A 25,422-nucleotide genomic window follows, 5' to 3' on the forward strand; every position below is an offset into this window, starting at 1 on the left:
GACCTTCCTCTCTCAGACTATAATGATTTTAGAGTAAAATAGATCACCACCCTAGTCTCAAGGATAATTAACAATTGCCAACAAAAAATAGTCTTGCTTGTGACTTCCATATCCCATGGAATAACACTTTTTTTTGTGAACACTTTTTAAAGACCAAGTCCTGTATTGGAACTCGCTAAAGCAAGATGAGCAACACAATTTTGTGCAAATAGCAAAACATACAACAGCTTTTCAAAAACCTTACTGTGTGGAAAGAAAAGATGAGAATTTGGCAGCACTGAGTGACAGCTATACAACATTTTGGATCAGGTGTGGAAAAGTAAACTCAGCTGAAGCAGTACTCAAAGGTTCTGCATTTCTTGCCTATACTAGAAATGACAGCCAAGGAAGTTAATGGAATCCAGTAGACACTTGTGAAAGCCACATTGGTCAAAATGATGCTACTATTTCATACCATTTTGGTCTTTGACTGGAGGTCTGAGTGTTCAGCAACCAGTGCATTGCTTTTGGGGAGGGGGGTGGAGGATAGGGAGCAGAAGACAGGGATGAAGTTGGGTACTATATATCCATGATCCAGATAGTACACTTCTGGAGAGTTCAGGAATATATTGGTGGTTGGACGTGGGAGGGGAAATCAATGGAAATGACAGAGGATGGGGTTTCTTATGGTGTTGAGGACAGCGAGGGGGACAAGGTCAAAAACAAAGTCACAAATAGGCAATACATCAGCCTCTGTGTTGCTGATTGGGCAGTGACTATATGTGAGTGATGGGAACATTACTGCAAGGTGTTTCACTGGTGACATGACCAGATGGCAATTCTTTATTTTTAAATCCAGACGGTGATCATCAGTAGGTTTTGCAACCAAAGAGGTCCTGAACTAAATGAAGGAAACCCTGGCCTAAAGAAGCCCTTGGCTTAGCCTGTTAAATAAATATCAAGCTTCAATTTCCTGCTGAATACACTTCAGCAGCACACATACTAAAGTAAGAATGACATGGAAAAGATAAAGCAGGGCTCTGTGAAGAGTTTCCTTTTTCAGGAATAGAGTGACATAGTGGTTCAGCTATCTAGTATCCACACACTTGAACTATTAACCCTGAGGTGGGAGTTCCATCCCAACATGGCTGCTGGGAAATTTAAATGTAGATAATTAATTAAAGCTGGAATGAAAAATCTAGCATTATTAACAATGTCGATGAAACTAATGGACTGTTGTAAAAATTAACACCTGGTTTAGAGTTAGAGAATCACAGAGTGTAGTAAAAGGCGCTTCAGCGAACCATGTCTGTGCTGGCAATTCTGTACCTGTTCATTCAGTACCTCTCCATACTAATCCTGTTTTCTAGCATTTGGCTCATAGCCTTCTAGGCCATGGTCGCTCAAGGGCTCATCGAAATATTTGTTAAACATTGTGAGAATACCTGCCTCTAACAGTCCCTCAGGCAGTGTATTCCAGACTTCAACCACCTTCTGGATGAAAAATATTCTATGTCACCTCTCCTCTAAATCTCTCACCTTAAACCTATGCCCTTTGGTTACAACATCTCTACTTGGAAGAATAAGTGTTTTTCACCACCAACCTTGCCTGTGCCACTCAATTTTGTACATCTCTATCAGGTTACACCTCAGCCTTCTCTGTTCCAAAGACGACAACTCCAGCCTATCTGTTCACAGCGTCCTCCACCGCCAGGGTGAAGCCAAATGCAAACTAGAGGAACGGCACCTTGTGTTTCCTCTTAAGTATTCTACAACCCAATGGCATGAACACTGAATTCCTCAATTTCAGGTTACATCTCTGTCCCTTTCTCCCTCTTTCTGATCTACCCAGGTCCTCTCACACACTCCCTTCATTCCAGCCACACCCCCCAGACCACCATCTCCCAATTTCTTTCCCCTCCCCCACCTACTTCATCTGCCCATCACTCACACACAGCTGCCACTAGATCCCCACTGTTCCCATCTACCCATTATACCTCTCTCATTTGTTTCCTCATCACCTTCTTTCCTGATCAGATTCCATTATCTTCAGCCTATCTCCAACTATCACCTCCCAGCCTCCATCATGATCTCCACCCTTCCCTCCCCTCATCTGCCAATCAATCCTGCCTCACTTGCATTCACCTATTGCTTGCCAGCTCTTGCCCCACCCCTCACCTCTTCATATTGGCTGTCTCCTTTCTACTCTCAGTCCAATGAAGGGTCCCAACCGGAAATGTCGACTATTTCCCTGAACAGATGCCACCTGACCCGCCGAGTTCCTCCAGAAACTCATTTATTCACCCTAAGAAATAGCCCAGCAAGACACTCAGTTCATGTACAATCATGGATGGACAATTAACACTGTTCTCATGGGTGACAATCACATTCTGTCAATAATTAAATAAAACAAGGTCTCTTCTTTTTCTTAGGCAGTCCTTCATCAGGGATGACTTGTTTCCCCCCTATTTCTTTGGGTTCTAATGGACTGATGAGACCACTGTGAGATGCTAGGCTTTACTATAGGTGTGATAGGTATATGAAGGGATGGCTGGACGAGTATTTTGAGAGAGGATGCGCTCCCCTCAACATTTACACTGGGCTCCTGCATCTCTCAGCATGGAGACTCACTGCCAACCAGAGTTACATGGGCTAGAGATTTCCAGTGGCAACATTGCATTTTTTCAAGAAAGCTTCAAGAATATCCTTGAATCTGGTGTCAGGCATGCAAATACATCCCGCCCAGCAGAGCCAACTGAATGGAATTAGGGCCTTAATTCTAGGGATGTTGGTCTGGAAGAGGACAATGACATTGGCTTGCTGATCCTCTGAAAGATGATGTAAAGACAGTGTTGGTACTATCTCTCCAGTGCTTTCAGGTATCTTATGTAAGTCATCTAAGTGTCAGAAACATACAGCAGGGCAGGGATCACTGCTGCTCAGTGGACCATAAGCTTTATGCCGGGTTTGGGGTCTTGATCTACAAGCAATCTTTCCAAAAGTGAGGCCCAAGCTACTATGTACATGTTAATCTTCACCATAATCTCCTGTTGTTGTGAAGAGTGGATGTGATGGATGAAAAGTTGGGGCATAGCTCTTGGTGGCAGGTGGATGTATGAGAAGGAACTGATCAAGACTTTGGTGAGTGAGGATCAGGTGAGGACATGGCAGGAAGAAGATCACATGGAACAGAGTAGGCATCAGAAAACCTCGAGGAAGGAGTCTGGTTGGGAGAAAGGATTATGGGATAGGGGTGCAGCTGAGAACATGGGTGTGTGTGTGTGTGTGTGTGTGTGTGTGTGTGTGTGTGTGTGTGTGTGTGTGTGTATCACACACACATATATATGTGGGGCGGTGGAAGGGGAGGAGAGAATGAAAAATGAATGATAACTATCTGAAGGAATATGCACTCAGCTCAGGCTCTCAAAGAGCAGTACAAATGTGAACACACAAAACGCTCAACCAGCCCTCAGCCCTATTCAGGCTATGCGTCAGTGTTTGAGGCTCTGTTGGAATTTAGCACGTGACATTAGATGAGCATTGCAAGCCACTCAATATCACCCTGTGTGCCAAATGCTCTATGATAAGTTGAAGTCCTTGCAATAATTTTAGCCTGTGGTCTTCTGCTCCAGCCCAAAAATGGTATTCCAAGCAGAGACATTTGGGCACCCCAATCGATCCCACTCTCTTTAGAAGCAATTAAAGAGGTTCAGAAGAGAGTGATTTTCCTTCCACTCCCACCAGCCTCCCCTCTACTTCTGTCCCCTCCCACTCTGCCTCACAATCCTCAATGCAACACGTCATACCCCACCCCAGAATAGTGAAAGATCACTCACAACTCTGCTATATTTGCCAACAAAACATGGGCAGGAAGAATTTGTCAAGTGTGTATTGCTTTGCACAGCATTTACAACTTCTCTCAAACTTCCCAAATCATATTTAGCTTTTGGTGCTTAAACGTTCACCTTTAACCAACATGTAAATAAGCTTCAAGACATTCGAAGAAAACAGCAATCTCCATCCACTCACAGCTGTTATCGGCAGTATTTCTTTCTAGTGATGAAACTAGTAAGGTTAATTTGTATGGACATCCTACTAGTTACAATAACGTGAAAGACTAGAGTGTTTTTTTAAATAACCTCTGTAATTAACACCTAAATGAGTATGTTTATACATACTATCTGTTAATCTCTCTTTACAAACTGCAACAATAGATGTAACTACTATTCATGAAGATTAAATATGAACGTCAGCATAGGGAGCTATTTTGAACAGTTATTAATAGAACAGTATATCTTTTTTGTTTTGTGTTGATAATTAGATCTCCAGTACAGATCAATTTCAATACCATGATTCAAAGGAAATTTTTTTTCGAACGAAATTCAACATGTGTGCTGTGCAATGGCAAGAGCTAGATAATATTGTCGCATATACAGCAGCAATTACTTTTGAGCTCATTTATTATTTGATTTTGCTTTAGAATTTCTATATTAATCTAGGAAATATATTTTCCTTTGTTCTTATCTGGAAGTACAATTTTTATCAGGGAAGGATTGTATTTACTGATCTCTTTTACGAGGGATTGAAATCTCAAATGTTAGCTCTAAATTGGTCTTACCAAACTTAAGATTTAATGCTGAAAAATGAAGCAGAGACACAATTTTATGAAGTGCGGAGGGAAATTAAGTTTTACCAATTGTAATGCTACACTCATTTGTTTATAGCTGACTCTACTGTTTGTTCCAACATGCAGCAATGAGCAGGTAAGCCAGTGTAAAATTGCCTGGTTATGAATAAAACTATCTGTATTCGAAATATTAACTTCTCCTTCCATTTCTGGGTGCAATACCATTGAGATTGAAGTGTTATCTTCAGGCTGACAAGTAATAGAAATTTTGAGATCTGGGTAGTGTAGCTTCAAAATTGTTTGATACACACATATGGAGTGGTACATGGAACAATCGATTAATTTCCTGTTTCAAAAATATTTATGCACTGTTTCCCATTGCCAGGACCACAAATCCTACCAAGATTACCAAGATTTATTCTGATAAAAATATGTAAAATAGAGAAAATCAAAGCCATTTATTTCTGGCCACAAAAAAGATCCCAAGTAACACACTGAGCCATTCCAAGGTGATTCATAGAAGCTTTAAAGCAGAGTTTTATATCATCTGTGCCAGATTCAGGCTTCTTGGTCAGTTGACTATGACAGAAACCACCTGGTCACACACACATATTGCTTAACAGCTCATCTGCTGTCTGCACACCAGTCGTGTGGGTACAAGTTGACTCAACGTACATCAAGAACAATATTAAGGCTAGGTCCCTTAAATTGGAGGTTAAACTTTTCATTTGCGCATCTTATGTAGTAGCAAAGATAGCAGTGGGGAAAACATTTAATTTCTGGGACAATAGTGATATAATAACGAAACATTATGTAATTTTAAAATATTTGAAATTAAAATGGAAACTTTCTTCAAGTTCAAAAAGAAAACATGGAGGTGAACTTCCCACAAGTACCAAACCTGATGATTATCCTGTAAGTCAGTCAGTCTGGAATGGTTTATTTCAGGTAGTAACAAAAATACTCAAGGGAAAGTGGTAGCAATTGAAATTAGAACCGCAGACACACACCATGTTAACATTCTTTGACGAGTAATTAACTAACTCACATTTCAGAAGTCCTGGAAATTATCTCAGTTCTAGTTTGAAATTGGAAGTGCACTTCAGCTGTACACATTTAATGGTGAATGTTGCCCAAAGCAATCAAAAGTCTTGTAGTTTGTCAAAAGTATAATGTTATTTCAGGTGATTCAAGCTCGAGAGTTGATTCAACTTTTTTTTTTAAAACTACAAGTATTCTACTCTTGATACATTTACCAACTAGCAAAGAAAGATAGAGACATCTCATCAGCATAGTCTCTATGTATTGATTTGGCTGGTTGCTACTACCGTATGCTGCTTCTAAAAGAGTCAGACAAACATGATAGGTCCACCTAGTTGATCTTCATTTGTACAGAGTATGGTGACTGGGTAATTCCTCGATCCAGGCATGCTATCACCCATGATACATGCATAAGGACAGGGATTGAAGGTGTGCTTTGATTATGGAAAACACATTCTTGTTTTGACAAAGAGCAGTGAAAAAAGACACAGTAAAATAATTACACATTTAAAAATGAATCACTTGGAAGCCAGGAACTAAATATTTTCCCCGTGTAACTTGGTTGTGTATGCAACACTGCATATCAGGTCAAGAATGCTGCAATTTGTTCCATTCATATTTTAAGCTGCATTCTTGACCTAACTTTTCAGTTCAGAAATCATTTGACTTGTTTACAAATAGTCGACAACCAGTGATTATACACTAATTTTACTTTTATCCGAGTCTGCGTCTGGAGTTTTCAAAGACTTCCACTAAAATGAAGAGAGACGCAAAATTAAGCAAGCACAAATCAACCCCTGCCATCACAAATCAAAACTTGAAATCCTGTTCTTCTCTTGTGAGAAAGAAGGATTCACCATCCTATAAATACTAGTACACAGATGACCTGTAATAAATGGCACCCACAAACAACTTCATTTTGGTGGGAATTATTCTCCTTGAAATCTACCTCAGCAACAGAAAACATCACACTGTATGATAACAGAAACCAATTCATGATGTCATACTAAATCAACAATGCAGGACAATTCTTTGAGCCAGGCAGAATCTATGGAGGGAAATAAACAGTTGACGTTTCGGGTTGAGACCCTTCATCAGGACTGGATGAAGGGTCTCGACCCTGAACGTCAACTGTTTATTTACCTCCATAGATGATGTCTGATCCACAGAAAGAACAATTTTTTGACATCTATTTACTGATAGTACAGTTTCAGATTGTTTTCTAAATATTTGGCTCACACATAAATGAACAGGCAGCAAATGTAGAAGGATTAACCACTTCTCCCCATGTTTTTTCCCCTACGTTGACCCATAAAAGAGATATGACCATCAGATTACTTCACCCTAACACAGATGTACCTCAGCAAATTGGGTCAATGGTCTCTAACTTCCAACCTTACACCACAGTGCAATTAGCACCATTGCAAGGACACTTGTTACTCATTGCCACCTTGTTATGCCAATTAGGGATAGCTAACAAAATACAACCAAAAGAATCCCCACACCACCAGAATAATTATGCATCCCTAACCTTGGGAGGGAAATATCATCCATTATCATTTCTTCTAATCACCATCCATCAAATCCTCCCTCTCTGGTCTTTTGCGTACCCAAACTTAATTGTTCCAGTGCTGGCAACCATACCTTTAATTGCTAAGCTCCAAAGTAGCCTGCCTGAACATTTCTGCTTTGCTTTCCTCTCTTAAGACCCTCAAAATTTACTTCTTTGACCAAGCCTTTGGCAATCCATCCTGACACCCCCTTTCCAAGCATAACTTGTTTTCATTTGGTAATCTCCTGAGATGTTCCTTGGAATAATTACGCTATATGTGAAACGTGCTATATAAATGAATGTCATTGTTGACTGCTAACTCCGTATCTCTCTCCACCCCCCAACAAAACCCCTTTGGAAGAGGCATGAAGAAACATTCCATGAAGATATAGTCAGATTCATCTTGAACCTCCAATAAATATTGGCTCAGTACGTGCAGAATATCAGAATAGGTGCACTAGCAAGATTTTTCTGCACCGTTACTTGTCCAATTTGACTACTTAAGGCTGAAGTTCATGAAACAGAATGGCTTCCATTTAGTGGCTATTCAACAAACACTCAAGGTCTTGATGTCATGTTCCTTATCAAGCACACTTTGTTAAAATCCTATTTACGATGAAGGGAAATATCAAATGCTGGTAAAGTCAGCTGCTTCATCTGAGTCTTAGGAGTTAAAACCCCAAGATACTTCGAAGAGAATGACAAAAGAAATATATGCTGTCTGAAAAGCGAGCAACGTAACATGCTCTGAAACACCAGTTTGTCATTTGACTTACTGGTCTTAGCTTTTTAAAAAAAAAATCAGACTCCGTAGTCAAGAGAGTGAAAAGATAATAAGCCTCTTCAAACTCATGGTGCAGGTTGGATGCAGCCGCCTGCTCTAATTCTCACACATTCACTAGCATGTTAATATGGCCAAATTCCAACCCCTTCTACTTAAGCAGTACAACTTGACATCCGATTTCCTCTTTTCCTAACTAGCAGTTGTGTCAATGATTACACATTTCTATTCATCAAAAACTTGTTGAAACCAGCACTAAATCAGTAATAGAACAGTTAGTGCAGTTTTATTTCAAGCCTAGTTTACAATTTATTCACTGTCCTTTGCACGAGAGAGGATAGGAAAAAAAAATCCATCACTAAGCTGGCATTGCTGAGAACTATTGCATTTGGAGCCTGAAGAAAATTAATGCTGTTCCAGTTACGTTGGATTTTTGAGCTTATTTCAACCTCGGTAAATTAATGCCTGAGCTTTGAAAACTTCAGATAAAATGTCAAATTGGCACTTGATTCCACATGGTTCTTTGTCTACTCTCCCACTGATTGACCTTGGGTAATTATTTTTCTGGACAAGTAACTGGCCTTTTATGGCAGAGCAAGGTTTTGCCTGCAGCAGTTGGATGCTGTTTCCATTGCCCAATCACCCAAACATTTCCCCAGCTGAGATCTTCCACCAGTGTTGGCTATTATCCTGCTTTATGAAATGAATTAGGATAGCGTCAGTTCAGCTCCTGGACAACCTGGTCCCATCAGAGGTAACTGTCACAAAATTAACAGCCACACTCAGGGATTGCTGCTGTGGCAAATGGTACAGTCATATTAACCTTTTCCGAGCACAGGACTGAATCTCAGTACTAGGGCAGGGAACAGCCAATGACATCCCGCAGCTGACACTTGTTATGTCTATTATAAGAGTACTTAATGCTGATTCTTTTGAGTATTAATTCCTCTGTAATGTTATCCCTTCACCTTGATGAACAAACTCACTCAACACAAAAAAAGTAAAAAGCTAATTTTGTCACTGGAACCTTTGTTCATGTTCACTAAATGACAGATCACGTATCAAGTCAAGTGAAATCAAAACTAAGCATAGTGAAATTGTGAAACAAAATCCCTCCATGTGCTTGAAGAGAACAGCTATCTCTAGATTACCAGACAGATAAATGATCTAGATCGAAAGATATTCGACATAATGTTGATTTTGTTTGGCACCTTATTGAGGATGGTATGAGTGTAATAAATATGCTTAAATACATAACATGCATTCACTTGAATACAGGATATGAACATCATTATTAATATTAAATGGCTATTAATGCAATGAACTGTATGGTGCAGCCACCAATAAATGATGAACCGCAAAACTAAACCAGAGGCACATGGCCAGGAGGGAGCATGGCAAAACACAGCAAAGCCAAGATTGGTCCAAGAGTTCTTGCAATAAATTTGCAAGGTCGCATTGACCACGTAAAGCAATAAAACTCAGAAGAGTTGGAAAATTACAAAAACTCTGGTAGTTATATGACAAAAAATGAATTTCAGCCAAATGCAGCCCAGCAGAATCACAGTGCACACTTATTCTCACACTGCACAGAAAATGACAAATTCCAACAAACAATATCAAAGATTCCCACCAAATGGTTAAAGGCTCATTAAATCAAGCTGCCATTTGATATTTAGTATCTCAGAAACAGTGCCATCACCACTCAGTTTATGTACAAACTGAAAGTGTAAGGCCTTTAACCATTACCATTTCTCACCAACTGTTAGAAAATCCAAAAGTGTGATCTGGGTTGCCCCCATCTTCTTAAAATTCTCTCCTTTTCAGGAAGAGAATGAATGTCTCCCCAGAAATCCCCAAATAACTTTCATTGCGCACCTTGCTTACATCTGCTCTTTATGTGCCCCCTCGCCACAGAACAATCATTTTACAATTGTCAATCCGAGGGCAACTTAAGTTGAGCAATACGGCTTTATAAAGAAACATACATCAATTTTCTTATATCTGTGTGGCTGTTATTAAGGATATGTGCATGGTGGGGTGAGAAAGAGAGAAAGCTGTTCCCCTAAATACTGCTTCAAAGAATTACTTCTCAATTCATGAACTTCATGTTCGAACCTTAATTGGTCTGTCTGTCTTTCCTTCAAGAGCTACACAAATGGGAAAAGATTATTTTGGTCAAGAAAACAGCCCAGATGGTCAACAATCAGAAATTAAACAGGGCCTGAATGTGAAGCTTCTGTTGCTAGGCGATGAAGAATGTAAAGACAAAGTTTTCAGGAGTTTACTCAGCTTTCGCACTCTCCTCTCAGAGCCTCTCTAAACTCCAGCGGTAACTTTCAACAGAGCTGCCAAAAAGCAGGCATCTAATGAACTCTCTGCAGTTTAATAAAGTCTGAAAAGCCTAATTATAGTCTAAATTGTCTTTATTTCAATTAAGCTGCAACTAGGACCACACCATTCCCACCATACTAGTTTGCCGGAGCAACGTCAGGTAAAACTGCAATGCAAATCAATCAACACACAGAGCATTTTCTACATATCATGCCCTGGAAAGAACAGGAGGGATATGAAAAAAATGGGGGTAAAGCATTTATCCAGATTAAATGCAGCTGCTCTTTCAAATCTATCAAATGAGTAAATTTGACAAAAAGCCACCATTAGGCCAACATGAAAGGCTCAAGACAACATCCTTTCAATTCTTTGTACTTCAGTAATCAACAGATGTACTTATTCACCCTCCCCCTCCAACCAAACCTGATCAAGACCTCTTTTTGAATGGAAGGAAATAATTCCACTTTGTACATCTTCTAGTTAATCAAGACTTTCTATTCAGCAATTTGACCTTTTGTTCAAAACAGGATTATCAGTTTTTTTTTCCCCCTAGTTACCAAGGGCGACTCGCATGGTGAACATAATTGCAATAATTTGCAAAACACCATGGCAACCTACATTACAACTAGGTAAATACTGGTCTTTTGTGCTACATTGTTATTTTCCGAGATGCTGAAGTCAAAGAACGAATGACAAATGAACACAAAATTTATATTTGCTTTGTCTAAGCAGAGCAGAAAATTGATACTGAGAATAGAGGAAGCAGCCACAGCTGTAATTTCTAACTTGATTAATTAGAATGGTAACAGTCCTTAACAGGATATTCAACAAACAGCACTGACTCTGTCTCTCCACCTAACCACTAAATTGCATCCCCCCCCCCCACCAATGATTTTTTTTCCACCGAAGAGAATAAACATCCACAACTGATCCTTTCTTCATCTCAATGGAATCTTTAATTAAAGAACATTGTCTCTTCTCTCTTCATTTCAGTGAAGAGAGAGCTGTGACTGGGAAGCACTAGGTTACTGCAAAGTTACTTACACCCAGCTCTATTGGGCCACAGAAGCTGAATGACTAACAACATCCTTTGGCACCAGAAGCTGTTCCATGGCTGACACTGACGTATAATTACATGGGCTGCAGCAAAGCTATTTCAGAGGCTGGCTGGCAGTTGAACTTTTATAGACACATGACCTTATTTTGAAAAGAATCAAACAAATAGGAATAATGTTCTACAGCAATACAGCTTGAATTAAAACTTTACGCCTAAAACAAAAGGACAAATAGATATAGTGAGACATGTCTGGATTAAAAGCTTACATTAATAACGTGCAGAATGGAGAGTAAATCTTTCAATTGCTGTGCTTCTGAACGTTATAATACTAATTGAAAGTGGGCAAAAAAAAAAGCAGTTAAAAAACCAATCCTTTCACATTTTGGTTAAGTTTTGGAACTTAAACTCTCAGGCAAAAAAATAATCAACTCACGCTGTTTTTATCATTGTGTAAATCAATCCAACAACACGTCAATGAGCTGGTACTTCTTACGAACATTCCTCATTGTCTAACTAACACAAAAGGTTTGTAAGTAAAGATATTGATTCTGGCTCTGCTATTTTTTTTTGGCTGGGCAACTAGTTAAGGGTATGTAATGCATTACCAGGCCCTTACTATAAAAGAGCGATGAGCTTCGATTCAAAGTAATGAATTATTTAAGTGCAGGGAAAGCAGTATCCCACAATATATGGGTTGGGGGTGTTGGAATCCTTTCAGAGGAGAGCCCAATGACGAGCTGGGTTACCTTTAGCAAAAACATACCTTATTCATAATGTCTGCTAATTTAGAGTGCAGCACATTCATTTGTTGCCGTTCACAATACAAGACATTACTTACATACAAGATTTACACTACATCAACAGGACTCAAATTTCTTTTTACATACATTCCATGACCAATAGGCGGAAGAGTTTTTACACAGTTTCAGGCCCTCAATGGAAGGAGTCAGACACCGACCATATCTAAAGGGGACCAACCACAGGCAGATTCTGGCATGAGATTCCACTAGCTGGGAACTGCTCTGGGAAGTTCCTTTAAGTAACACTGAAGGGTTGTGAATGATCGCTTCTGCATGAGCGGCCCACGTAGAGCACAATACACGCAGGTTTGGCTGAGATGCCCTGAACTGTGTACATGGATGCCACTGCCAAGCCTGAACCCCAATGCGAGGTAGTATATCAGATGCACGGAGGACCCAGAAGGAAAGTCACCAACTGGCAGCAAAGCCCAATTTTCCAGTCCTTTTTAATTGAAAGTGCATTGTGTACAAATTGTAGTGCCAGGCAATCCAATTTTTTGGCATGTACTTCTTGTTGCTTAAAATTTAGTCTCATTTCCTCTGTGTGCATGTGGCGCTGAGGTGACACGGCATCACAGCAACATCACGAAAGGGATCGCTGTCAGTTAACATCACAGTTGCTTAACCCAGATTTCAATCAGAGGCTCTTGATGGGAAAATATTCACACCAATTATTGTTCTGTTAGGCACTACAAGCACCTTAAAAACAGAGGGCACAGCAAAGGCCAATGTTCAATGCTGCTACGACATTACTACTCCCTCAAAGAGGACTCCCTCTCAAGTGACAACTTTCAGAGCCTGCCAGATCACCAGAACTAAGTCCTTGCCCTAACTATTGGTGATTAATACACTTAAAAACTACAGTATTTTAAGTGTCACAACCTACTGTATAATAAATTGAAGCACCAAAATAGAAGTGACCAAAGAAAGTCCATGCAGCAGTAGAAACCTCGAGCAAAAGCCCATTAACCCTGGCTATAACTGAAGGGCATATGAGGCCCTGTATGCAGTGTGTCATTAATGTCACGGCACAAGAGATAGACATTGTTTCTCTTTGTTTGAATAACACAAGTTCTAGAAATTTAATAATTTGCAGACATAAATGGGCACCCAAGGTTCATTAAGATAAGGAACAGCACACATAGGTTCTGTGTAGGATGCATGCTGGCCATCATACTGGTAAAGGCTGAATCTGAAGTAAAAAGAAAAAACTTTTGCCAAGTGACCCTTCGAAACTACTCTGTTATTTACGGCTGACCTCTACCTCAGTTCACTTTCCTATCATATTCTTGTATTTCCCCAATTCTCCCAATCTCCAAAAATTATGGTGATAAATGGGAGTCACTTACAGATGAAGTGCTCCTCAAGCGGTTAGCATAACGTTTTACAGCCTGGGTTCAACTCTGGCCACTGTCTGTAAGGAGTTTGTACGTTCTCCCCATCTGCGTGGGTTTCCTCCAGGTGCTCCGGTTTCCTCCCACATTCCAAAGACGTACGGGTTAGGAAGTTGTGGGCATGCTATGTTGGCGCCGGAATCGTGGCGACACTTGCGGGCTGCCCCCAGAACACCCTATGCAAAAGATGTATTTCACTGTGTGTTTCAAAGTACATGTGACTAATAAAGATATCTTATTTTATGAGAGGATTCGGAGATCAGATGGTAAAGTAGATGATCTTACAGAACAGCACAGAAAGTTTCAGGAGCCACATGGCTCACTCCTGTCTGTTTCTTGTGCTTCGACTTTAGCATAATTACACCAAATCCTTGTTATCCACTGATTTAAAATCCTCAGATCTGAATCCTCATGAGGTCAACTGAATACTACACATCACATTCCTTCAGACCTATTTCCGACAGTGTCCAGTGAAACCTGTTTGCCATGAGATGGATTGCATTTGATGTCTTCTGCTGGCAAACGGTGAAATATCAATAGTCAGCTTGTGGCTGGAGCTGGGGTTCAAAGTGTGGGCTGGGCATGTAGCTGGAGTTGGGCTTGGGGTTGGGGTCAAGAACACTGGGAGCACCAGGAACATAGGCAGGGTTGTGGCTGGAGCTGGGGTCTGGATTGCTTTATGTTTCAACTTGTTCTGACAAGCTGCAGCTTACGCAAAAGTTATCATATCCATGCAGAGATTGACTGTTGCATATCATTGAAGCCTTGAAGTCGTTGCCAGCAGTAATGTCCCCAATTTTTTTTGTTATTATTATCAGTGAGCAGTCCGTGGCTCTAAATTTCACAAGAAACAAGGGATTGGTCTCCTGGTGGATAATCTGGAAGAGTAGCTAGCAAGATCCGCAAAACACCCTCCTTATAAAGAGTTGCGCTGTGTGACCTCTGGAAGCCTCAACTAACAGGCCTCATCTGTGCATCTTACATACTACAAGTCCACTGTAAAACAAGTGCTTCCACAAGCTACCAGCCCAACAGTGAAATATAATTCAAATAATATGGCAGGTTTTGAGAAATATTAGATAATTACCACAAGGGCAGCACAGTGGAGCAACTAGTAGGGTTGCTGCCTCACAGCGCCAGAGACCCAGGTTCAATCCTGACCTCATGCTGTCTGTGTGGAGTTTGCAAGTTTTCCCTGTGACCACATGGGTTTCTTCCAGGTGCTCCAGTTCCTCCCACATCTCAAAGGTGTGCGAGGTGGTAGGTTAATTAGCCACTGTAAATTGCCCCTATTGTGGAGGTGAGTGGAAGAAATTGAGGATAGAATAGAAAATGGGATTAATAAAAGAAGATTAATGTAAATGGAGGGTTGACACGTTACAGACACAGAGGGCCAAAGGACCTTGTTTCCATCTTGTACAGCATCTCTCTATGAACAAAAAATGTACAAAGCCCCAAATGATCAGAAGTACAGTAAATAAATCAATAGAAGAGAAAGAGCTTTGTAAAAAATGTGAACTTAAAGCAGAACACTGTCCAGTTCTTGGGATGGATTCCTCACAATCACCATCCACTATCTATTGCTCTTTTAGTTACTTACTGATCTATTGCCATCAACTTTTCTTCCACTTTCAACATCTCTGTATCTCTGTTGAATATTAATAATTTAGAAGTTAGACTGAACCATGAACCTTGCTATATTTGCAGGACAAAATAATTATAAACTATATGTGAATATTATGCAAAGGTCAATTAATAACCCTCTCTGAAGCCCAATAGACAGTTAACTCTTTGCTCCTGTAAGAGAAATTCCTGGTGAGCTACAGAAAGTTTTCTTTTGAAAAGATAGTCCATTAAAAAGTGCTTACAAGTATGAGAGAGAATTTCATTCCAATATTTTGAATGGCTTTATAGCTTGATGCACATATTTTTTTTTAGTTTGGTCTATGAAAAGTTCTATGAAATAAAAACTGTCAGATTACAATTAGTTTTTCCTATATTGAAATGAACCCATGGATTGCTTCACAAACCAGAAAGAAAGGCAAAAGCAGATTTTCCAACTTGTCCCTGAACTCTGCTGCTAACAATTAATTCAAAAAATTCTTTTTCTTTCTGTCTTATTTTCTGGGTGAATGCAATGCCAATTATACATTATAACACATTTAGGTGTTCATCAATTAAATATTCTGTAATCTTGTTATTTGTAAGAGATTGTCTGATTCATGCTGATTATTACATAAAAGTCGACACATTTAAAATGTGCCACAATAGATTAATCAAGATTATAGGATATCCTTCTATCTTGTAGATTAATTGAAATTCTAAATTATTATTGCCTATGCACATAAAATAATCTAGGCCAAGTACAGGAACTTCTCTTTGGGAATCAATAATTTCACAGAAAACATGTAATAATTCTTGAATGATTCATTATTCATCTGAATTGATTCTTTGTTTTTCACAAAATACATTGCACAGTTTAAGTACACTGAATGACAAAGGTTGAGCACACCGCCTTTTCACCACTGCCCTCTCTTTGTCAGCTACCTGGTCTGTCCCCTTAGTCAGCTTCTCAGCGACTAAATTGCTGCCCACACCTAGTTTTGCCAGGCTGAGCAGGATGTATGGGCACTCAGCAGGACTAAAAACAAGACCTTACAGACAGCAGATAGATACCAATTGCATTATTGCTGGAGAGGTAATGGATGCCACATTATCCAAAGAGTTACCCACGAATTAAAGCAACTCATCTGACCTCAAACAAGATCAATCAAGACCTGGAACATCAGTACTAGCAGTGCTGGAGCAACTGAGGTACTCCAAATGCTGCAGCAACTTGCCCAAGAAAGGCTCCATCAGAAGAAATCTCACTGATTCCCAGGAGTAGAATTTTGCATACAAGAGACAGCAATGGACGGGCACCTCATTTTATTAATCCACTCACTTTTCCCCATCATCTTCAAAAGAAAGCAAAAATTGGTAGTTTACTTAGTGGACAGCCAAGCCACTCTATTTACTTGATGACTTCACTGAATTTGAATCTTACCACCATGGGTTTAGAAATTTAAAAGAAGCCCGTGTCTGACATACAACATGAATATTCACACTAATACAGCATATAATGCTCTAAGGATAGGTGAAGGAGCATTTCAAGCAGAGGAGGAAGAGCTTATTTACTCTGTTACAAAGACCTGGAGGTTTTCGACCATAAAAGATTTGTCAAGTACAAAAGTTTACTAAAACAAAGTTGGCAGATAGGTGGTCTTCCTAATTCTTTTAATGCTTTTTAGCATTAACACCCAGTTAAAAAACAAGATCAAAATAAATATCTCTGGGCAATGTAACTAAGACACCCAAGTACAAAGCGAGCTAAAATTACCAAGCACCAAATAAAGTGGACCACAAAGGGATAGGCGGGATCCTGTCCTGCCTCATGGTTTTGACCTTCAGCTACCCAGACCATTTAAGCTAAAGCAGCATGCAAATATGGGGAAGGAGGCTACAACTCTATCATAAAGGAAACTTGGAAATATAGAAGCATTTTGGTGCTTTTAGTCTTGAAAGCTGTCAAATTCAGCTAGCTATTTCTGAAAGTATGCAAATTTTTCAATCTAAGTGATACCTTGCAGATAGCATTAGATATCGTTTGCCTCATGGTTTACAAAGCAGCTGCAGCACAAGCTAAATGCCTGGTAACTAATAAACAAATTGACAATACCTCCAAAAGTTAATATTAAAGTGACCTACTCCATCTCACACTTTTCAAGCAGGAACAGGAGTTGGTCATTTAGTCCCTTGAGATCATGGTCAGTAACCCAACTGCACATACTGACTTTTGTATATCACCTCTTTGATGAATTAAAATACATCAATATTAGATATAAACAGGCAATTGACATTGTATAAATTGCCACTGCAGAAGACAGGTCAAAGCATCTACCACCATTTCCCTGCAGAAGTGGTTCTGAACTTTACTTGTGAAAGGCCAGACTCTAAAGAAGATACGTAAGAAATAGGTGTAGGGTGTTCAACTCTTTGTTACTGTTCCGCCATTCAATAAGATCAGAGTTGACCTTTTACCTCAGTCGTCGTGGCTATCCCTCGAGGTCGAGGATGATGGTCTTCATTCCGTTGATCTATTTATGGGCTCTCAAGTGGCTTATGAGTCCAATCTTGGCTCTGCAAGTTCTTCTGCATTCAGGACAGGTAGTTCCAGATGGCAGATCGGGCTTTGGTTGTTGATGCCTCCCTTTCCACCTTCTTCTCTTTTTCTCTAATTCTGCACATCTGTTGGCTTCAAAAGTTGCTGTTCCTTCTCGGATGATGGTTTGTCCGAGTTTCCTGTCATTGGCATTGGTTTCCCAATTGTTGATGTCAATGTTACATTTCTTCATGTAAGACGTCTTTGAATCTCTTCTGTTGTCCGCCTCTTTTACGTTTGCCTACTTTAAACTGGGAGTAGAAGATTTGTTTCGGCAGACGTTCGTCTTTCATCCGAACAACATGACCGCTCCATCTTAGTTGGTTCTTGATAACGTAGGCTTCGATGCTTGTTGTTTTTGCTTCATTTAGCACGCTGACATTGGTTCTTCTACCTCAGGTTCTACCTCAGTGCCACTTTCTTGTACCATCCTTATATCATTAATATCTAAAAAATCTAACAATTTCTGTCTTGAACATCCTCAATGCCCTCTTGGGTAGAAAATTCCAAACATTTACTACCATCCATGCAAAGAAATGACTTCTCATCTCTGTCCTGAATGGTTCTGGACATGCCAACAGGGGAAGTTTCAAGTTTATTGTCATGGGCATACATACCCAGCCATGAAAATTAGTGTTTTGCAGCAGCAGCAGCAATACATAAATTATACATAACTAACTGGGAAACATCATCCCAGCATCAGTAGTGGGGAAAATCCTGGAAGCTATCATTAAAGAAGTAGCAACGAGGCACTAGGAAAATAATAATAATAATGGAATTAGGCAAGGTCAACATGGATTTACAGAAAGAAATTATGTTTGACCGATTGGTTCGAATTTATGGATGCAACTAGCAAAATGGTTAAGGGCAAACCAGTTAATGTTATATATTTGGTCTTTCAGGAGGCCTCCAATCCAGTTACTCAAAACAGTTCAGGTACAAGAGGTAATATACTGGTGTAGATTGAGGAAAGTTCATAAACATGTCATCTTTGGGTGACTAGCCACATGCAGCTGGAATTGATGCCAACGCTGCTGGTGTTCGAAATTCATATCACTGATTTGCATGAAGGGAATGAGTATTTTTTTTGATGAGAACAGAAAGCCAGATGGCATTCTCAGCAAAGAAGAGGATGTAAAGAAGCTAAGTAAATGAGCAAGGACATGGCCGATGGAATAAGATGAAAAATGCATTTTGGGAGAAAAATATAGAAAGCCTGAGTATTTTTTTTCAATGCTGAGAGATTGAAAACTGTTGGTGTTCAGAGGGACCTGAGTATTCTTGAGTTAACATGCAAGTTCAGCAAACAATTAGCAAGGAAAATAGTATGTCAGCTTTTATTGCAAGAGGATTTAAGTATAAGAGTAGATGTGCCTTGCTCCAATTGTAGAACACTAATGAGACAGCTCCTGGAAAAATGTGCACAGGTCTGGAGTACCTATCTAAAGAAGAATATACTTTTGATGGACGGCGTTAATCGAAGGTTCACCAGACTGATTCCTGAGATGGTTGGTTTGCTATACAAGGGCAGATGAAGCAGACTGAATCTATTTTCTTTGATGTTTTGATGATGGAGAGGTTATCTCATTAAAACATACAAAATTCTTATGGGGCTTAACTGGGTGGATGAAGAGTTGATGGTTCCCCAGGCCAGGATGTCTAGAACCAAGGGGTTGGCCTTATTCAGGCTAAAGTTGAGAAGTAATTTCTTCTCACAGAAGGTAGCAAACCTTTGGAATCCTCTACCCAAGAGTATGGCAGAAACTCGATTGCTGAGTATATTCAAAACAAAAAGCAATAGGTTATGGGAATCAATGTGGAATTCGTGCAGAAAAAATGGCACTGAATTAAAAGATCAACTAAATGAATGGCAGAGCTAGCAGGAGAGGCTGAGTGGCCTGCATCTGCTTCTGTGCCTGCAACTACCCCATTAATTTTTAGATAAAGGTTATCCAATCAGCAAGAATGGCATCTAATCCATCTTGAGGAAAGACCACTGCCATTTACCAACGCGATCATTAAAACAAACAAGAGAACTTTGCAAAGTATATTACCATTCATAATGCCTGATGTATTCTGAATGTGACCACTGAGATCCCCTGCCTAGGTGTGTAGAACCACCTGGCCTTGAAGCTCCAGGTTTGGTGAAGAATCTGTCTTTAATTACACTGCTTGGTTGCAATGGATGATAAAATATAGATGAGAAAACAATTCAAACCTTTTTTTTTAAAAAAGTAAGTGGTATTTATCAGCTAAACTGCCCAGTGAAGTTAAACAGGTTTTCAGGTTATTTAGAGTAATCTCAGTTGGGACAAATACAAATAGATTAGCTGTTATAGAAATTAAGAATAGCTGCTGCCTAACTCAGCAACAACATCCATTTCTGCACCACCTTCATTGTGACAACTTGTCCAAAGGCATCTCATAAAATTACCCATTTTTAACTTTTGTTTGCTATTTTTGGAAAAAAAATCTTCAAAGTAAAGCAAATTTGGGTTTGAATTCGAGAAACCAAGATGAGATTTAAAGCAAAAAAAACAAATTGCCAGAGGAACTCAGTCCTGAACACCAGCCCTGATGCAGGGTCTCAGCCTGAAACATCGACCACCCCTTTGCCTCCAGAGATGCTGCCTGCGCCACTGAGTTCCTTCAGCAGTTTTTTTTTCTGCTCCAGATTCCAGCATCTGCAGTCTCCTGTGTCTGCATGAGATTTTAAGCCTCATTAACTTTGTTCAGGATTCCATTTTGTATTACTAAGCACCTTCAATTGTTTTTCAGTTTCCTTACTTTGACAATTTCCCCATCACCACCTCCACAATCCCCTCCCCAAACAACAGAGTCCCAGTGTACTAATTGTCCATTAATGCCTGGAATCGCAAAGATATTTTCCCTACTTGGAACACTGGACAACATAGCTGATAAAGAGGTAGTAATGTCTTCTTAATAACGAACACCAATGGAAAATGCTCCTCTTGTGCACTTAGTATGCGAACCTTGTGCAAACAATGAAGTTTAGAGGGAATCCAAACAGGAATATTTTCCCACCCAGAGGGTAATTGGAGTCTGGAACACAGAGAGGGTGGCGGAGGCAATAACTCTCACAACAGTTAAGAGGTATGGAGACGAGCACTTGAACAATAAACACATACAAGGCTACAGACCAAGTACTGTTAAATGTGATTGGGTTAGCTGGGTACATGATGGTTGGCATGGACATAGTGGGCTGAAGGGTCTGTTCCTGTGCCATGTGTCTCCATGATTCTTTAATAATTGGGTACTTGAGAAAATCCAATTCCCCCTTGCTCTAAATTTGTAGCGCCTTTCAACATTCTTTTAATGTCATTGATCCTAGAGAATAAAATGCACTTAAATTAAAAAGCCAGTTACACAAGTACTGCCTGCTTTCATTTGGAAAAATATAAATCCTCAAGCTGCCTTTCTGATGCAGTTCTCTGCCTCAAGTATTTGCAGAACGGCCCAAGACAGGCACTTAAAAGGAAGCAACTAAACGAACTTCCAAAAACACTCGACAAGAGCTGCATCCATTCTCACTTTCTTTTCCAAGCACTGCACAGAATTTATAATTACCAGTTCTTTGCTTCTATTGTAAGTTTAATAGACTAAAGAGCTATCACAGCCACATTTATTTTAAAAGCACCAGCCCTGGAGTGTCTACTAGAGGGCCAAATGATTAACACAAATGCTTTGTCAGAATGAAGATGTAACAAGCACCGCCCAGTCAAAGGATGAATTGAAATCAGTGGGTTATCTTTCAGATTAACCAGGGCATTTAGTAAGGAAAATTTCATGAAGGTGTAATTCTTAGCTTTCATGAATCCACGCAGTAGGCAGCCTGCCAACTGTCAAGCTGGTGAAATTTTCCTGCTTCACAAAACATCTCCTATTCATTTCTCAGTTTAGATAAGTTAAATGTTTCTCCTGCACAAGCTTATTTGCAATGCATACTCCCTCTTACCAGCAGAATAAGGCATTGTTTATACATCAATGTTAACATTTTTTAAACAGCACAAAATATAGTTTCTATGGAATTGTAGCCTATTTTTTAACTGAAGGAATACGGTACTTCTTTAATGCAAGTAACATCATTCAAGCTTAATTCTGCAGTGTTAGAAGAAATAAAAATCCTTTAAAAAATCAGAAAGCCAGAGGGTTCCTTTCCATTAGTCAACAATCGACAAGACTCTGTTCTACAGTTGATTTCATGTACTTACACTGTAGTATCTTTTGATATGTCGCCTGATATCCAAAGTTAACTTGTTACACATTTGCACTTGATACTGAAGAGGTGATGCCTCACAATCAACGTTACTGCAGTGGAGTAAACTGGGTTGAATCTGTTGCCCCTGATACAAAACAGGAGAGGCACATATGAAATACAACTCAGTATTTTAGTGATAAGAAACCACTTTTTTTCCCTAAATAATCAAGATTCAGTACAAAGAACATATTTTCCACTCAAACTGGTCTTTATACAAATTCTACATTTGAAGTTGCATGAGAACCAGTAGTGATGCATTCACTGAACAGTCAGCCCACCTGCAAGATCTCAATGTCCATGCAATTAACTCTCTATCTTGTTTACTGCTGTAATGAAGGAAAGTCAAGGATTCTGTTCACTAACATTGCTCTGTGCCAAGCCCTACTCCTTACTTTCTTCAAGCAACCAGATTGTTTTGACTGAAAAAATCCAAACCATCTGCTCTTCCACTGGATCAACTTAAAATAATTACTTTTAATTTAGATAAGGACGCCTTTGCTTTCCAATCCAGTCTAAGATGCCCAATCTCATAATTTACTGTGTGTTGTAAACCCTGGAAAAAAAAATAGATGATTAAATATTTTCCTATGATTTTAGGTTTTGATCCAAGGCCACGCAAATATCTGGCACCAGTTTGGGACGGAGATGCATCCCTCTGCATTTGATGACAGAGCAGGACAATGTTCTACAGAAGGTCAAGGAGTCTTTTTTTTAAAGTTGGGGAGTGAGTTGGGAGAAAGGAAGGGAAATAAAGGTTCAATATCAAAAATCAAATATATTATTTTTAACTTAAAGAACAATTTCTTGCACAGAAATGTCAATATTTCAGAATCTCATCTGGTAAGCCTCATCCTTCTCATTTTCAATGAACATAAATCTTCGCCTTCGCAAGATGTATGCCATTTGAACATCATTTTCTAAACCTCCACCCACAAGAACGATGAGATTGGATCTTCTTCAATTGCTTTTACAGGCTACAAATCAACATACAAGGAAAAGCAAGAAGCTGATATTTCCCTTCAAAGACACAATAAAGGATACTAATGTCTGAGGGAGTACTTTCACTGCAAAATAGTTGTCCTTTAGGTTTTTGTTGAGTAATCAAACATTTCCACAAATTTCAGAGGAAACGTGGATAGCTATGGGGCAGAAATTCATCTCTGGTTGCCAGCGCTTCACATTGAGCACCTTTGCATTTACTTGCTGTCACCATGGAGCCCAATTCTCTAACCTGCCCAGATTCCTCAACGGCAACCCAGAATGATTTTCCCATTCTTATTCAAGCACTCATGCCCTCTGGCCTACATTAATTTGGTAGAGTAAGCCCTGATTTAGTTTTCATTGTTTGAGAAGATAGCATTGATGGTAAAGCCAACATTTATTGCTCATCTTTAACCATCAGTGCAATTAGTTATAGAGTCATATAGAGATATAGCATGGAAGCAGGCCCTTTGGCCCACCAAGTTATCAGGGACCATCAACCGCCCATTCAACTAATCTGACATTAATCCCACTGTTTTTTTATTCACTCCACATCCCCCAGATTCTACCAATCAACACATTGCAACAGTCTACCTGCACATTGCAAGTGATTTAAAGTGGCCAATTCATACATCTTTGGGATGTGGGAGGAAACAGAAGCACCTGGAGGAAACCCACGTGGCTACAGAGAGAACTTACAAACGCCACAAAGATAACACCTGAGGTCATGATTAAACCCTGGTCTTGTGTATTGTGAGGCAGCGGCTCTCTGAGTTGTACAACTGTGCTGCCCTGTTTTTCTTGTTTATAGTACCCCACAGCACTGCTGGGTTGAGCGTTCCAGGACTTAGATCCAGCAATAATCAAAGAGCAATAATTTCCAAATAAAGATGGTGTGCAATATGGATGGGAACATGCGGGTGGTGATGGTGTTCCCATGTTCCTCCTTGCTCTCATCCTTCCAGCTGGTAGGGTCATGGGTTTGGGAAGTGCTGTCAGATGAACCTAGGCGAGTAAATGCCATGTACCCTGGAGGGAAAGAATGTTTTCGGGTGATGGATAGGGTGCCAATTAAGCGGGCTGCTTGAAGATCAAGCCTGGGTCTTTTATGGCCTCTATGTTTCAGCTACACTGCTGAACTACATCCAAAGAAATGCAACTTTGTCTATTTAGCCAAGGAAAATGGGATGTGTTTTGTCAACATATACTCTGGTACTTACACTGCCATCGAATACATTGTCATAAATGTTTTCTGTTCCGCAGTTCAGACATATGAACTTGAACCTTTCTGCATCGCGGTATTTTTCTTCATCAGTAATCTGAACCGGGCCACCCAACAGCACATCATTTTCTCCATCTTGAAGACAGATGTGATTCACTCGGAAGTGGGATGGATCTAAGCCTTTGTGACAAGTTGAGAAGGGAAGAAAGCAAGTCAGGAATCAAGTTGTTCGAGTTAATTTATCTTCGCTCACCCATATCTGGATGCAGTTCTACAGAATGCACTTGGAAATGGAAAGGGATTTGGTCTGACAAACTGCCTATCAAGAGGGATAGGGTTAATTTTAACAGGTTTGAACAGAAAAGAATTTCAGTGAACATTCCCATCGACTATCCAAAAATTCACAACATGAACTATTATAGAGGCTCAACCATGCTGCAAATATCTTATCTGTCAGTAGGGAATGGAATCCCGACAGAGTGCTGCATTTTTCGATTAACCTAAAGCTCTTCTGTCCATTCAAGGGGATGAAGAAGATCCCATGGTGAGGATCAAGAAGTTCTTTCATTTCATGGTCAGGTTAACATTCCACCACCATCCACCCCAACTCCTTCCAAACTCCGTCATCAGTTCCAAAAAAAAACAAAATCGACTGGTCATTCAGCTCACTGTCGTTTGTGGAGTCTTGCCATGTATATCAGACTGCAGAATATAACGTATTTAAACTTTCCCCACTTCCCTGCTTTTTGAGTGGAATGACGTAAACTGTTATATATTAAGAAAGAATGACAAATAAACAACAAATAGCAGCTTTCACAAGTTGACGATATTCCAAATGACTTCACAGCCAATGAAGTCCTTACTGTAGTCATTGTGGTAACAAAGGAGGTGCTGCAGTGATCGTGTAGCAAGCTTCACAAGCAGCTGCAATAATCACATGAAAAAAAACATATTTGACCTTTACACTCAGCAAGAGCACCCCCACCCAACCAAGGATGACATATTGTTATCATATGTTCAACAAACTATGTCCTTGCAAGAATAATCTTACCGTGTTTTGAGCCTCGGGTCAATAAATTTGATTCAATGACCCATTCTGCAAAACTAAGCTGGAAGCAGAGAGGTGAATCTGTGGCGCTTAAATCCTCTCCCTCAAAACACCCACTGCCACTGA

General features: G+C 39.8%; 1 protein-coding gene across 1 annotated transcript in view; it reads right to left on the reverse strand.

Moving 5' to 3' along the window:
* pola1 (polymerase (DNA directed), alpha 1) overlaps nucleotides 1-25,422 on the reverse strand; it is a 210,286-nt gene that overhangs the window by 70,261 nt on the left and 114,603 nt on the right. Inside the window, exons 33-34 of the mRNA XM_052013854.1 lie at nucleotides 24,247-24,428; nucleotides 21,999-22,130 (exon numbers count right to left, since the gene is read on the reverse strand). Of these exons, the coding sequence (XP_051869814.1) occupies nucleotides 21,999-22,130; nucleotides 24,247-24,428 (314 nt within the window). The remainder of the gene's footprint in view (nucleotides 1-21,998; nucleotides 22,131-24,246; nucleotides 24,429-25,422) is intronic.

The sequence above is a fragment of the Pristis pectinata genome, chromosome 4, assembly GCF_009764475.1.
Source record: "Pristis pectinata isolate sPriPec2 chromosome 4, sPriPec2.1.pri, whole genome shotgun sequence".
NCBI classification, from domain to species: Eukaryota; Metazoa; Chordata; class Chondrichthyes; order Rhinopristiformes; family Pristidae; genus Pristis; species Pristis pectinata.